Source organism: Anopheles cruzii, chromosome X (genome assembly GCF_943734635.1).
Source record: "Anopheles cruzii chromosome X, idAnoCruzAS_RS32_06, whole genome shotgun sequence".
Lineage (NCBI taxonomy): Eukaryota > Metazoa > Arthropoda > Insecta > Diptera > Culicidae > Anopheles > Anopheles cruzii.
In genome coordinates, this window is record NC_069143.1 from 2,992,980 (window position 1) to 3,005,806 (window position 12,827).

A 12,827-nucleotide genomic window follows, 5' to 3' on the forward strand; every position below is an offset into this window, starting at 1 on the left:
GTACAGATGTTAGCGAATAATGTGTTGACTAAATTACATGTTTATTTAAATATTTTTCTCACACATGTACAATTGTAACATACATACATACAAATTGGTTGAAAGCGATTGTAATTGGAAAGTGACACTCGTTGCTAGGGCCGTTTGACCGTCCGAAGCTACTATCTCTTCTGTGTAAAGTTTGGTAACATGATTTGTTACCAAACTTTAACATGCTTTTTAGCCCAGTTCAGATGAGAGTATCTCAGCGCATTGCAATATTATTGGTAAATAAAACTTGTTTCTAGTTTTCATATGAAGTTACAAATGCGTTTATTTTAATCCACATACTAAAAAAAACAGCATCACATGTTGGCGTACACGTGTCCGTGGGCATTATATGCGCATTCTTCTACACGGTGCATATAGTGGCATATGGGAGAGGGAGAGATTTACCAGTTAGTGATCGGTGATGTTTGTATTTGTATTAATCAATAGATAAAGGCTTAAGGCATGCCAAGAGTGCGATTTTACCGATTTGTGACCACAGATTTTATGCTGCTTTATGCGAAACAGAGGAATCAGTACGCGAAGTAAGTAACAAATAATGAGAAAAAAGGATCACCATTGTAACGATCTAACACCAAGTGAGAGAGTAAATAACAGATAGAAAATATGCACAACAAAAATCAAACAACATACACATACACATAGGATAAAGCAGAGTATGTGGGGTGATCGGTTAGCGTTAGGCCGCCGGTTGGGTCCTTATAGCTTCGGCCAAGCGTAAACCGTTGGCTGCGCAGATTTGTAGCTGGCATCGTACATTTGCGACCGAACGAAGGCTTCCTTGTCCTTCGGTTCTGGCTTCGTGCACGCCAGTCCCTGTTCGTACGCGTACTCCATGATGTGGGTCGCTATGGAGATCGAGCAATTTTTTATGTTTTCGAGCGGCGGGTAGAGGCTGCCGCGCTCCAAATCCTCGTCAGTCACGATATCGGCCAGTCGCTGGGCCGACAATAGGAAAATCTCCTCGGGAATGGTGGCAGCCGCCGCACACAGCACACCAAGGGCCACGCCCGGAAAGATGTACGAGTTGTTACCCTGGCCTGGATAGAACGTGCGTCCACCGTAGGTGACTGGTGCGAACGGCGATCCGGATGCGAAAACTGCTCGCCCATCCGTGTTCTCGTACGCTTGCTCCGCCGTACACTCCGCCTTGCTGGTCGGGTTTGACAGGGCGAAAATGACCGGTCGTTCGTTGCAGTCTGCCATCGCACGCAGAATGGTTGGCGTGAACGCACCGGCAATGGCTGCCGCCCCGATCAGTATCGTTGGCCGCAGCGCAATCACCGCCTCGTGCAGCGTGTCAATCGGCTCGTGTTCGTGGGCGAAGTGGTGCTTGTGACCACTGATACCGCCAGCCGGCCGGTCCTTCACGATCAACCCCTTGCTGTCGACCAGCCAGATACGCTGGCGGGCCTCCTCCTCTCTCAGGCCATCGCTGCACATCGCCATCACGCACAGCTCGGCAATGCCGAGTGCAGCCTCGCCGGCACCCTGAAACAGCATTCGATTGTCGGACAGCTTGGTTCGGGTGATGCGCAGCGACGCAAACAACCCGGCCACGGCTACCGATGCCGTGCCTTGGATGTCGTCGTTGAAAGTGCAATAATCGTTGCGATACTGGTCGAGAAAGCGGAACGCGTTCGCGTTGGCAAAATCTTCAAACTGAATCAAACAGTTGCGTCCGAAGCGGCGCACTGCCGCCTCCATGAACTCCTGTACCAGGGCGTCGTAGACGGGGCCGGTGACGCGCCGATGGCGCAACCCAATATACAGGGGATCGTCGAGAATGGACTGCGTATTGGTGCCGACGTCGAGGGTCACCGGCAGACACTGGCTCGGCTTGATGCCGGCGAGCGCCGTGTAGAGCGCTAGCTTGCCAACCGGTATGCCCATCCCGTTTGCACCGAGATCGCCGAGCCCGAGGATGCGCTCGCCGTCTGTCACGACGATCGCGCGGACGTCCGATTCTGGCCAGTTCTTCAACACCTCGTACACGTGGCCGCGATCGTTGATCGTGATGTACATGCCCTTCGGCTGTTGGTACACAAGGCTGTAGCGCTGGCAGGCGAGTCCTACCGTTGGCGTGTAGACGAGCGGCATCATCTCGCCGATGTTGGACGCGAGCACGCGGTAAAACAGGCGTTCGTTGCGATCGAGCAGCCCCATCAGGTAGATGTATTTGTCCAGTGGAGCCTCATAGTGTCGCAACAGCTCGAGGCAGTGCTGCAACTGGGCGTTCTCCGTGCGTACGACGGCCGGCAACAGACCGTGAATGCCGAGCGCCTGCCGCTCCTCGATGCTGAACGACAGTCCCTACGGGGCGAATGAAAGGGGGGTTGAATCATTAGTTTTCTTTCAAACATTGCGCGGCCGACGGTCCGTCATTCCGCTGACCCTACACTAGATTAATTACATCTTTCAATAATTCATTTTCGCATACTGAGTCAATAAATTTAGAAACGCAAGTTCAGATCAGACAAGCAATAGCAACGTCACAGAATACGCCCTACATCGAGCATTGAAAGTTAGAAAGAGCCGCCAATCTATTGAACATCAAACAAACAAACGGCCTGGTCGTGGCGGAATAGATTTTTGTCCAATGTCCGAACCGATTTTTCAAATCCGGAGTAATACTCCCCTTTTGCGTGTTTTTGAATGTGTGGGAGAGGCGCAGGCCGAGATCGCAACAAAGGCGAACCAGATGCAGCACTCATGCAGCGAAATGTTTCTTCAACATTAATAAAATAAAAACTATAAAAAGTGAGTGGGTCAAACAACGCCTGGTGATCTTCTAATAATTTTGTTTTCTCATCAACGATTTGCTGTCGCTTGCCGCCAACACCTGCAGTAGATTGGCAACGGTCACCAGAAGGGCATACCCGCCAATACTTCTGTGTTAAAGGAGGGGGAGGGGGGAGGGAAAGAGAGACAGCGAGAGAGAGAAGCGAGCGAGGTTTGCTCTATTTTGCGCTTCAATTGATATCCATTCATACGATTTCGACATCAAAGACAAAGACGGTGTGCTTGGAGGGGGAGGGGTTTGAGGGGTTTTCAAGTGGTGCGAACACATACGACCGCCATACTGACGTAGGCAGCAGCAAATGCCATTTCAAGGATTTTCGATGGGTGAAAGGATGGGTGCCGGATGGCTTGAGAGGACATGCATTCGTCGGCTCCGGGTTGTGGCGTGATGGCAGGCGTCAGAGCGTCGGTAACAATCGCACTTCGAGGACTTTACAAATTTTTATCCAAAAGAATTTCAAGAGCTACTGGGCGTAGCTACTACTTAGCTCCTTGGCGCACTGAGAGGCAGCGCCAAGGTGACTGTTTTTACCTCGTCTCACGTTCGAGGACTATTTGTTATGACGTGCTTCAAAAAAAAGTTGGGTACCAACCGCTCACCCGCCCCTTTGAAAGGCAGCGCTTGAGGTGTTGTAATTTGTTCCAGAGTTCGAGTCACACAGGGCAACGCTGCTGCTGACGTATTCCGGCTGGGAAATCCGGCCGGACACACAGTTGCGCTGATTCACGGTGCCCCTCAGTTAGCAAGAAAAACACGTGACTACACGCGGCGGCACTGAGACAGCGAGGTGGCTCTTTAAAGCGAAGGGCCTTCATGCTAAAGGCGGAACCAATCTAGCCCCAGCCAATCCCCCCGCATCTCGTCTCACTCGCTGCCGTTTTGAGCCGATCGGGGGCCGCAGGAAACGCGGTTTTTTGTCTTGGCCGTCGCGGCGTAGGTGACCTCTGTGAGCCACAAAGGTCACAACAAAACCACCCACAGGCCCCGAGGAAGCATAGAGGGCATTGCGCGCGCCATTTACTTGCTCCAAAGAGTAACGCGGCATAACAAATGGCCACCAGCGCGCCACGGCCACACAGGATGACGGCAAACACGTTTCGGAATCAACAGGAAGTAAAGATTCCTCCTGCTACGGACTCGCAACGCTGTCAGCTGTGAACGGTATACGGTGCGCCATACGAACCTTATTGAACTTTCCATGACGGAGTCGATCGAAACCAGCGATTGACCCCGGGATCTCGCCATCCGACGCGGTCGGCCACTGCCCGAGGCGGTCGGGGTTGAACGGTGCTTGGGTGCTGCTCATCCCGTTGCTTGTTGGGGCCGCTGGTGGTTCGGGTGACCTGACCTGACTCTTGGGACTTGGGATTCGGCTCGCGATGGTCGCCGCTGTTACCGGAGCTGCTGCTGGTGGCGATTGGCGTGCAAACGAGGAGCACCCGTTCGTCGGCTCGATACGGCGCGAATCCGGTTCACGACGAATAGGCTGTTGCTGAAACTTCCTTTCACGATGCTGCTGCTGCTGCACGCTCAACAGCTCATTGCCAACTGGCCGTTGTGACGGTTCCGTGCCTCGGTTTTCGTTCACCGCCAGCGGTGATTTGCTGGTATCCACCTCAGTCTGATATCTACCGCCGCCGCTGCTGCCACTGTTGCTGTAAAAACAAACGTATAGGAGCCGTAAGCCGAAGCCGTTTTATCGACATCGCCATCGCCATCGACACGCATTGAATCGTGTACAACGACACAGACCACAGGTAGACCACAATGTCAGAGGGACACACAGCACCACTAAAAGCACCTCCACTTACGGCGGCGTGTATTAATCAGGTCGACGTTCCCGATACTTTGCGAAAATGCTCGTGCCAAGACTTCGACCGCTCCTTTCCTCTCGGGCGAAGGCCAAACAAATGTTTTCCCGAAAAAAGAGCAAACCCCCAAAAATTACTCGCCGTCACGCCGTCGGGTGTATACCGTCCTGTCTGCTCATGTGCAGTTCGGGTCTGGCCCCTCGGTGGTTCGGTATCGGTCGATAGCGGGCCACACCACCACCACGTGCGCGGACCCGCGAAAACAAACACCAGCCCAACCGTTATCATATGATCGGCCGTACGTACGTACGTACGTTCGCGCGGTTCTGCGCTTGAGCGCTTCGTAACCAGCGGTGTCGTCAGCCGGGCGTCGGCGAAGATATTATGGACTCGCGCGATTGTCGCGTCAAAAGGGTGACCCCGAAGGGCACAAGCGTGTCCTCCCCGGCACGCCGGCGTTGCCGAATTCCGTTCCACCCGATACGATGCCAAAACAAACAGAAGGATTAGGCGCTGTCAGGCTACTGGAGGTCAGGTTTGGGGAGTCGAGACACAGAGCTAGATTAAGATAAAGTGTGCTAGGAAAACAGCATCCTGCTATCATTAACCCCTTGAACCCGTATCAATTCTAGCAATTTCGGCCGAGTACTCTAGCTGAGTGTTGGAGCGGAAACACTGGGAACGGCGAACCTTGAGTACCTAGAAATTTGCTGGAAATGTTCCGACCATCAAACTTCCACAACAGCACCAAGTATACCAAGGGAAATTCTCCGAAACGAATGTTTGGTTTAATAAACTGCGGCTGGGGTAGGTTCAGGGCACCAGAGTGTGTGATGAAAAAATAGCCGTGACTGTATGGGGAATTTGGCGAAATTGCCGAAACCAGTGACGTCGACGTCCTATGCTGCCACAGTAGCAACCTGGCGGAACCGAGCGAGACCGAATACGAGGCCATTCAAATTATTCATTTGAACGAGAGGCGCTGTTAGTTCGTTTGGTTGGTCAATTGGCCAATAGCCACGCTTCGGTCGTTACCTGCCGCTGCTTCCTTCTTCTGCACACTTACGCTGCCGGAAGGCGCGCGCACACCACTAGGGCGGTGTGTTCGCGTGTTACATCACATGTCTGCGCGAGCGTTGCTCTGTTTTCGTCGAGTTTGTTCGCGATTTCGAAGGCCATTTTTCTGGCTTGGCTTAGCTTATGAGCAAGCATATCGCCCAGACCTACATTACCCCTCCCCGACTCCTGCCAAGAGGAGTTGTTGCGTTTGTTGTGATTTCGGTGGGTAGCGTTTGGCGAGAGGTCCCTCCTGGGCACCTTCTGGGCACCTCCTGCCTTTACGCTACAGACTGGATGGGTAACCTGCGGGACGCCTCGGAGGTATCGTATCGGCAGTATCGAGGGCGAATCAGAGAGCGGGTTGTTATAGGTAGACCCCTTCCGATCCCCTTACCTTCTCATTGCTGAATAACCGTTGACGATCGTCGTTGTTGCCATGCCCACCGTGGACTACAAACACAACTCACACACAGACACAAAAAACTCTATGAAATCAATACACACAACGGCGCTAAAAAAACTAACATCCGCAACCTCTCGGATACTCCTGGCACTTTGATCGGGACCGACTTGGAGGCCGTCTTACAGTACGCTGGTCTCTTACGCTGGGCGGACGCTGGAATGGACGCTGTGTGCGCGTAGTCAATACCGGTTTCCAGTGCACTGTGGCGGGTGGCAACGTTTCGGTTCTAATTTATTGCAACCGATTCTTTCAGCTGGTCAGCTGATCAGAGGAGATCACGCCGGACCGGCATCGACCGTCTATTGATAAGGGAAGCGAAAACACACCCGAACCGATCCGTCGGACAACGTGAGGGCACGCGAGGTGTACATCCAATCATCATGAACACCGTTGATGATCGATACGGGCTCGGCCCACCGCCAACCACCGGTACCGGTGCTCCTTACGACCGGTGCCTGAAACGAACCGTCTTGCTTCGGCTGATTGATTAGTAGTTAGTACAACATCAGAGGCGTACTAGAGCTAGCGATCATACGACGGAGACCAACATTCTAAGCCGCTTATACCACGACCTAGTGTGTGGTCGCAACGCGAGAGTGACCGCGCATCCTTGGAGAGTTAGTAGTAATTGAAGGGGGAAGAAAAAACTATTCGGAAGGTTTGAAACACTTATCTGCGAAACGCTTTTTCACCTAACTTCAACAGATATTTGCAAATAAGTATGTGGACACCAACACTACTGTGAAAGTCTTGACGAATAATCATGTATTATTACTATAAGATGTCAACGTTACATTTTTTCACTTCCAAGTCACATGTGTCATGTCTTGGTAATACTTCCATCGAGCGTAAGTCTTTTCCTACTTCCGGTGTTATTCCTGGCAGCCTGGTTTGTTCCATACACGAGAATCTGATAGTCGAGATTGGCCGACGACAGCTGATCGTCCGTTTCTTGCAAGTGGATGGCAATGCCATGCGTGCCCAAGAAACGGTAACCAAGCAGTGCCGTTCTGCTGTGCACGGTTTTCGGAAGAACCCGGGCACACTTCATCGCATAGCGTTCATCAGCGTGAATCTGTAAGCACAGGGCTTTTCTATGAGGCAAAGAACCCCGAAGAGCTACCCCGAAACCTGCACTCACCTCTATGACACCTGCAATCGTGGTCGAGTCGTCTTTCTCCACCGTCAAATTTTCCTGATGCAATAGCTTCGCCCCGCGTTGGCAACTACCAAGCGCTAGGAAGGATGCTGTGAATGCCAAGCATAAGGATCGGTTTGCATGCGCTCCCCAACCTCCACAAACCCGATCCCGGTAGCGATCGTAAGTTTACCTTTATCGTCTGGTGATTTGTGGTCGAATGCAATGATTTTTCCACCGCTTCCGCCGTGGCTTACGTCGGAGCGTATGACGTTACCAAGAACCGACAGGGGTACATGCAATAGCAGTAGTAACAGCACTGGTAGATCAAGGCAAACTCCTGCTAGTGCCATCGCTTCCACCTTCGAGCTAAACGCACCTGGTGTTGCGTGTGCTTTGCGTGTTTCGCGCTTCACGATTGATGCTGTAACTTGCAGCGCACAGGACACGCTATAGTCACAACACACCCTACACACCGCAATCCCGTTCGAAGTCCGAAAACCTCGCAACGAACTCCATTATCATATGCCTGCTCGTCTAGAGTGCACGAAGGTCAGTGTCGATCGATGCGCAACTAGTCACGGTACAGAGCACGCGTCATTCCGGTCGTGCTGTCGGCTGCGGGGTTCCATTGCTTCGGTTGGGAAGCAGGAACCTCGTGACTGCCCATGTGCCCCATGTGATCGTGCAGGATTATGACGACGTTAGGTCAAATTACCACCGCCCAAAGGAGGGCGGTGCAGGAGGTTTTCTCGCGATCGGAAGCAACTTACTAAAAAGGTGCCAAACGGAAATAAGGAAATAAAAAGCTGACGGATAAAATTTTCCTATCGAACATACGTAAATGGACGATTTCGATCATCATCTGTTCGAAATCTGATAGCTGGTTCATAAAAAATCGAACTCTAAGAACTGTCTGAACTGTCTATTTAAGTAAATCGAAATTCTAGAAGCTCGATATACTACGATCAGAATGTAACAAGAATAAATGGGTCCTGAAGAGTGAGTAGTTTCGAAGTTCACTTCTTGTCGCTCGACATTATCACCTTTCGAATGGAATTGCGTACCAGCGCGGCCCAGATCAAGATGTTCATGGTTCCTCAAGCTACTAGTATAAGGTCCTTTCCAGCTGACCCCTACTCCGTTCGTTTACATTCGCTGTGACATTGGTATTTGCGTATTTTGGTGGGTATGTTTGCTGTAATGCTAACTTTTCATAACCACAGCCGGATTCCGGATCGCCCACGGATCGTCCGCTAATCAACACGTCCCAACGTGTGCGATAGCGGAGGTAATCTTTTCTCAAATCAAGCATATTTTCACGGATTTCACGGAGCACAGTGTCTAGAGACGGCTGATTAGCGGCTGAGAGCCGTGCCAGCGGTTATTAGCAAGCCACGTTATCGCAGTGGTGGAATGGAACAGGCTGGGAGTAGCTCTTTGGGTCACCGTCCGTTTCGCTGGCAGTTTGTCGCTGATCTATCGCGCCCGAGCCGCTGATCCATGAAGCCGCCCGAGTAATGGCCCGTCGGCGAGACGTACACCTCGGTCAGCCAATCGCGAATCATAAAATTCCTTATCCCTATCAAACGAGGAAGCGTAACGCCATTTCCTTACGCTCGACTCGGGCTGAACCGAGCCAGTTTCGAGTGTGCGACATCCGACGATTGACGTTTTAGGGGCTACGGAATCTACGACGATGTACACGCCGACGCACGGCAACGCGGCTGCCGCCGTACGGGCCACTGTTTTCGCCTCCCAGGTTTACTGTCTGTTGCTCGGTAGGTAGTGTGTGCATCCTCATCGGTACTCTGCTGTGGTATTTATGGTGCTAGCACGATAATGTTGCAGCCACAAGCGGGCAACCGGCCGGCGAAGTACTGGCGACGTCCACTTTTCCGACATTCTTCCGAAGCCGCTTCAATCCACGCACCCTGCACCAGCACATCAACGGAAGCTCTCCCTTCAACCAGCCCAGCCAGCGGCTGGTAATGGCGGCTGGCGTGCTGGAGGATCGGGCGGGCTTAAATGAAACCAGCGGGTCCGCGGGGCCAGGGACCATGGAATACCACGAAAGCCTGGAACTCAGCACGCCATTGCCGGGGAAGTGGAGCAACGCCACGGACCAGCCGCTCCACAGTCAATCCGTGCCGAAGCCCGCGCTCGAGCCGTCCAGCGACGACTGTGGTTCCCCAGAGGCGCTGGCCGACGGTCGCTTCCCGTGGCTGGTCATACTCGAGCACGGCAGCACGGATCCTCGCAGCCGGAAGCGGACCCTTAGCAAGGGGGTGCTGATCGATCAGCGTCACGTGCTGACGACGGTATCGAGCATCCAGAACACGTTTCCGTCGTGGGTCTTGACCGGTGTCCGACTGGGTGATGCACCACGCCCTCGGCAGCGCGGCACGACGGGCAAACTGCGGCTCCCGGTCGGCACCGTGTTTCTGCACGAGAGCAAGGACATCGCCGTCGTGCGGCTAGCCGGCGTGGTGCCTCGCCGTGGTCCTACCTGGCAGCCGGTGTGCGTACCGCGCGAAGACCACCGGCTGGAAGGGTTGGCACTGGTGTACCACGTGTGTCACAAGCACCGTGAAGTTGGCAAGGGCAGCCACAGCAGTAGCAAGTTGCTACCGGCCAAGCACATCGGCGCCTCGGACTGCAATCAATATTTTGCGCCTCACCGAACCACGATCGAGACCAAAGGGTTCTGTGCGTGGGAGCAGACCACCGACAACTGTACCGGTGCGATCGGTGGTCCCGTGTTGGCCATCATACGGGATCGCTATCACGTGATGGGCCTCAGCTCATACGTCCACACGCAGGTGAGTGGGGTTTCGCCGAAGCAGTGCGTAGTCGTGCTTCTTACGTGCCTCCTGCGTAACCTGCTCCCTGCATCAGAAATGTACCTCTATGCTCGATTGCTGGTAATCATCTCTATAAAGTACGTACTATGGTCCTTTCGTACCATTACAGGTGGACGTGAATGGAACGGATCTGCCCAGCATCTACGTACGCGTTGGTGCTTTCCGAAAGTGGATATCTGCTGTCCTTAGGACGGAGCTGGACTGATATCATGATACAAGGAAGGAGCCGAACAACCGAACATCATTCAACCGATAACCGATGTCCGATCCTGTCCTGTTGGATGTGTATTATTGCGATAGAATGGTTATACACAAATTAAATTCGACAACATCTGGTCCATCAAGATGCTAGTACTGGGCAATAGATAGGCGATAATGAGGCGACCCCAGTAAGCTCAGGGCTGCTCCATATGATGATCAATCTTTTACGTCTTTGCTGACCTCTGGGCCTGGCTGACCATAATGACATTGAGCGCTTCTTTATTTCTTCGTTCGTTTTCAACGGCGCGTAGCTCGCCTTTGCCGAAATTCATCGCCACCTCGGACCCAATCCCAATCGCCTACTTTGTGCGCTGTTCGAAATATAGCTTGAGCAACCTTCAGAGATAGTAGTAGTTCGCGCAGTAGTGTAATCTTGAACCACTGCTGTCAGCGGTAGGCGATTCCTTTAGTGCTGTTTACAAGTAACTGTAGAATTAATTTGTCGAGATTTCCGGATAGTTCATATAAAATGATCCTATCGCACGACCGACATAAACGATGGTTCTACGCACGAAACAGCATCGCATGCGTATGCTTCACCTCAACTACAAGGACGAATAGGACGGGTCTCGGGAGCCGGCCCGTTTTCTGACCGGGAGTACCCAGGGGTTCTCTTTCCACATCTCGGCTCGGCGTTTTGCCTCTCTGTTTCTGTTACTTCATGTTCAGCAATACCCCTAATACTTAAGCGACGGTTTATTTCGGTTACTTTTTAAATATTAAAATCACGTTTTGAAGTCACAGGCCGCCCTGAGCGTTCAGCATGAAATATGTAGATCTAAGCGACAGCCCTTCATGCTTTCGGGCCTATGCTGGTGTTCCTTGAACAAAACCAATCTGTTTATTGGCCCGTACTATAAAATTTCTAAATTTGCCGATTGCTTCGACTTCGATTAACGAATCAAACGCAGTTGTGTTGTTTCGTCGTAATCCATCGCGTCATACGATATCCGGAACAAAAAGATGCTATGCCTCCTCTCCTGGTCCTGGGGGAGTTTATGTTTTCAGCTCAGCTTGGTCAGCAGGGATAGTACTGTTCGAAGCTGTCGGTAAAGTTGACGAGCCCGAAAGAGAGCAACGAACCGGCCAGGGACCCCATTTGAGATGCCACGCCAACCCACACGAGCGTTTGGCCGCCTTCACGGCGCAGTAACGTCGTGATGTTAAGCCTGGTGTAGCTGATCAACCCAATCAGGACCGTCCAGCAGGATATCTGGAATGAAAATAGGGGTGATTCGTATCGCGTCGTTTGTGCTCCGGGTGTCCTCCGTACCACAAGAATGTCGCCGATGGTGTGATGCATTAACGGCGGAGCTGGACTCAGGATGGCTGTCGTCATGGCGTACGCCGCAAACGGTACGAACAGTACCGCGAGCAGGACGTTCAAGCGTACCGTGTTGCGCCGAACGAAGAAGCCTAAGAAGCAGGCGGCCGGATTGGCCATGCTGCTAAGGGTAACCGCGAGGTGGTAGGCAACGTTACCGTACGGCAAGCAGGAGTACGACTGGATGCTAGGGAAAAACCCATTCCCGAACAGACACATCCCACCGATCAGCAGCATCAGGAGCCAGTAGGACACGGTCGGAAGAGGCTTCTCGCACGCTTCGGTAGTCGCGGTCCCGGAAGAGACCGTTTTGTCACTCGCCTCGTAGGTGTAGTTGTTCCCATTGCCAATCGTGACGGCAGCGTGCTCCGCAACGCTGATGTCCAACCGATCCAGCAGCACGAAGGCAACCAAGCTAACCAGCAGCAGGGCGGAGGAGATGATAAAATAAACTTTCGTGCCGAATCGTGGTGGAGGTGTGTAGCTTTCATAGGTCGGCGTTTCCCAGGCGAAAGAATCGTTCGCGACCAGGACGCATTCCGCGTTTCCGCCCACGCCTTGGCCGAGCGCGAGAATGCTCGGGAGAAATCCGCTCAATCCTTCCCCGATCAGGTACGTGATCAGATAGATGTCCTTGAAACGGCCCATGTAGGGCATGAACAGTACGGAGCTGGTGCAACCGACCAGCGCCACGAAGAACACGGTGATGAACAAGGGTACAGAGTGCTGTTCGCCAAACACGACTACCGTCTGGTCGTGCGCAAACGCCGTCGCCAGGGTGGCCCCGGAACCGAGCAGCAGCAGGGCGATGATGAGGTTGGCATCACGGAACGAGCGCCACCGTTGGGTCGCAGTGTACAGGATAGGGCCAACGTTACCCAGCTGAATGGTGACGACGAGGAACGATGGCAGATTCCAGCCTTCCGGTGCACTCTGGACCAGCAGCGGAAGCTGTACGTACACCGAGTTCACACCGACCCACGATCCGACACCGAACAAGATCGCCAGCAGGTCGACCGCAATGCGTCGATCAGTGCTCGGTTTGCGGGCTCCCAT

The 12,827-nt window shown here is 52.9% G+C and overlaps 3 protein-coding genes across 3 annotated transcripts; 1 reads left to right on the forward strand and 2 right to left on the reverse strand.

Annotated features, from left to right (window-relative positions):
- Positions 1-195: 195 nt before the first annotated feature.
- On the reverse strand, positions 196-4,051 carry LOC128268248 (NADP-dependent malic enzyme). Its single transcript, XM_053005292.1, has 2 exons — positions 4,031-4,051; positions 196-2,361 (listed from the first exon to the last, which is right to left on the reverse strand). Exons 1-2 carry the CDS (start codon positions 4,049-4,051, stop codon positions 748-750), a joined length of 1,635 nt encoding a protein of 544 aa, XP_052861252.1. The 3' UTR covers positions 196-747.
- A 4,847-nt stretch (positions 4,052-8,898) lies between these two features.
- On the forward strand, positions 8,899-10,555 carry LOC128269418 (serine protease 48-like). The gene is made up of 3 exons (XM_053006879.1): positions 8,899-9,103; positions 9,174-10,144; positions 10,296-10,555. Exons 1-3 carry the CDS (start codon positions 9,022-9,024, stop codon positions 10,389-10,391), a joined length of 1,149 nt encoding a protein of 382 aa, XP_052862839.1. The 5' UTR covers positions 8,899-9,021; the 3' UTR covers positions 10,392-10,555.
- A 910-nt stretch (positions 10,556-11,465) lies between these two features.
- Positions 11,466-12,827, reverse strand: LOC128277370 (riboflavin transporter 2). The gene is made up of 2 exons (XM_053015821.1): positions 11,721-12,827; positions 11,466-11,660 (listed from the first exon to the last, which is right to left on the reverse strand). Exons 1-2 carry the CDS (start codon positions 12,825-12,827, stop codon positions 11,466-11,468), a joined length of 1,302 nt encoding a protein of 433 aa, XP_052871781.1.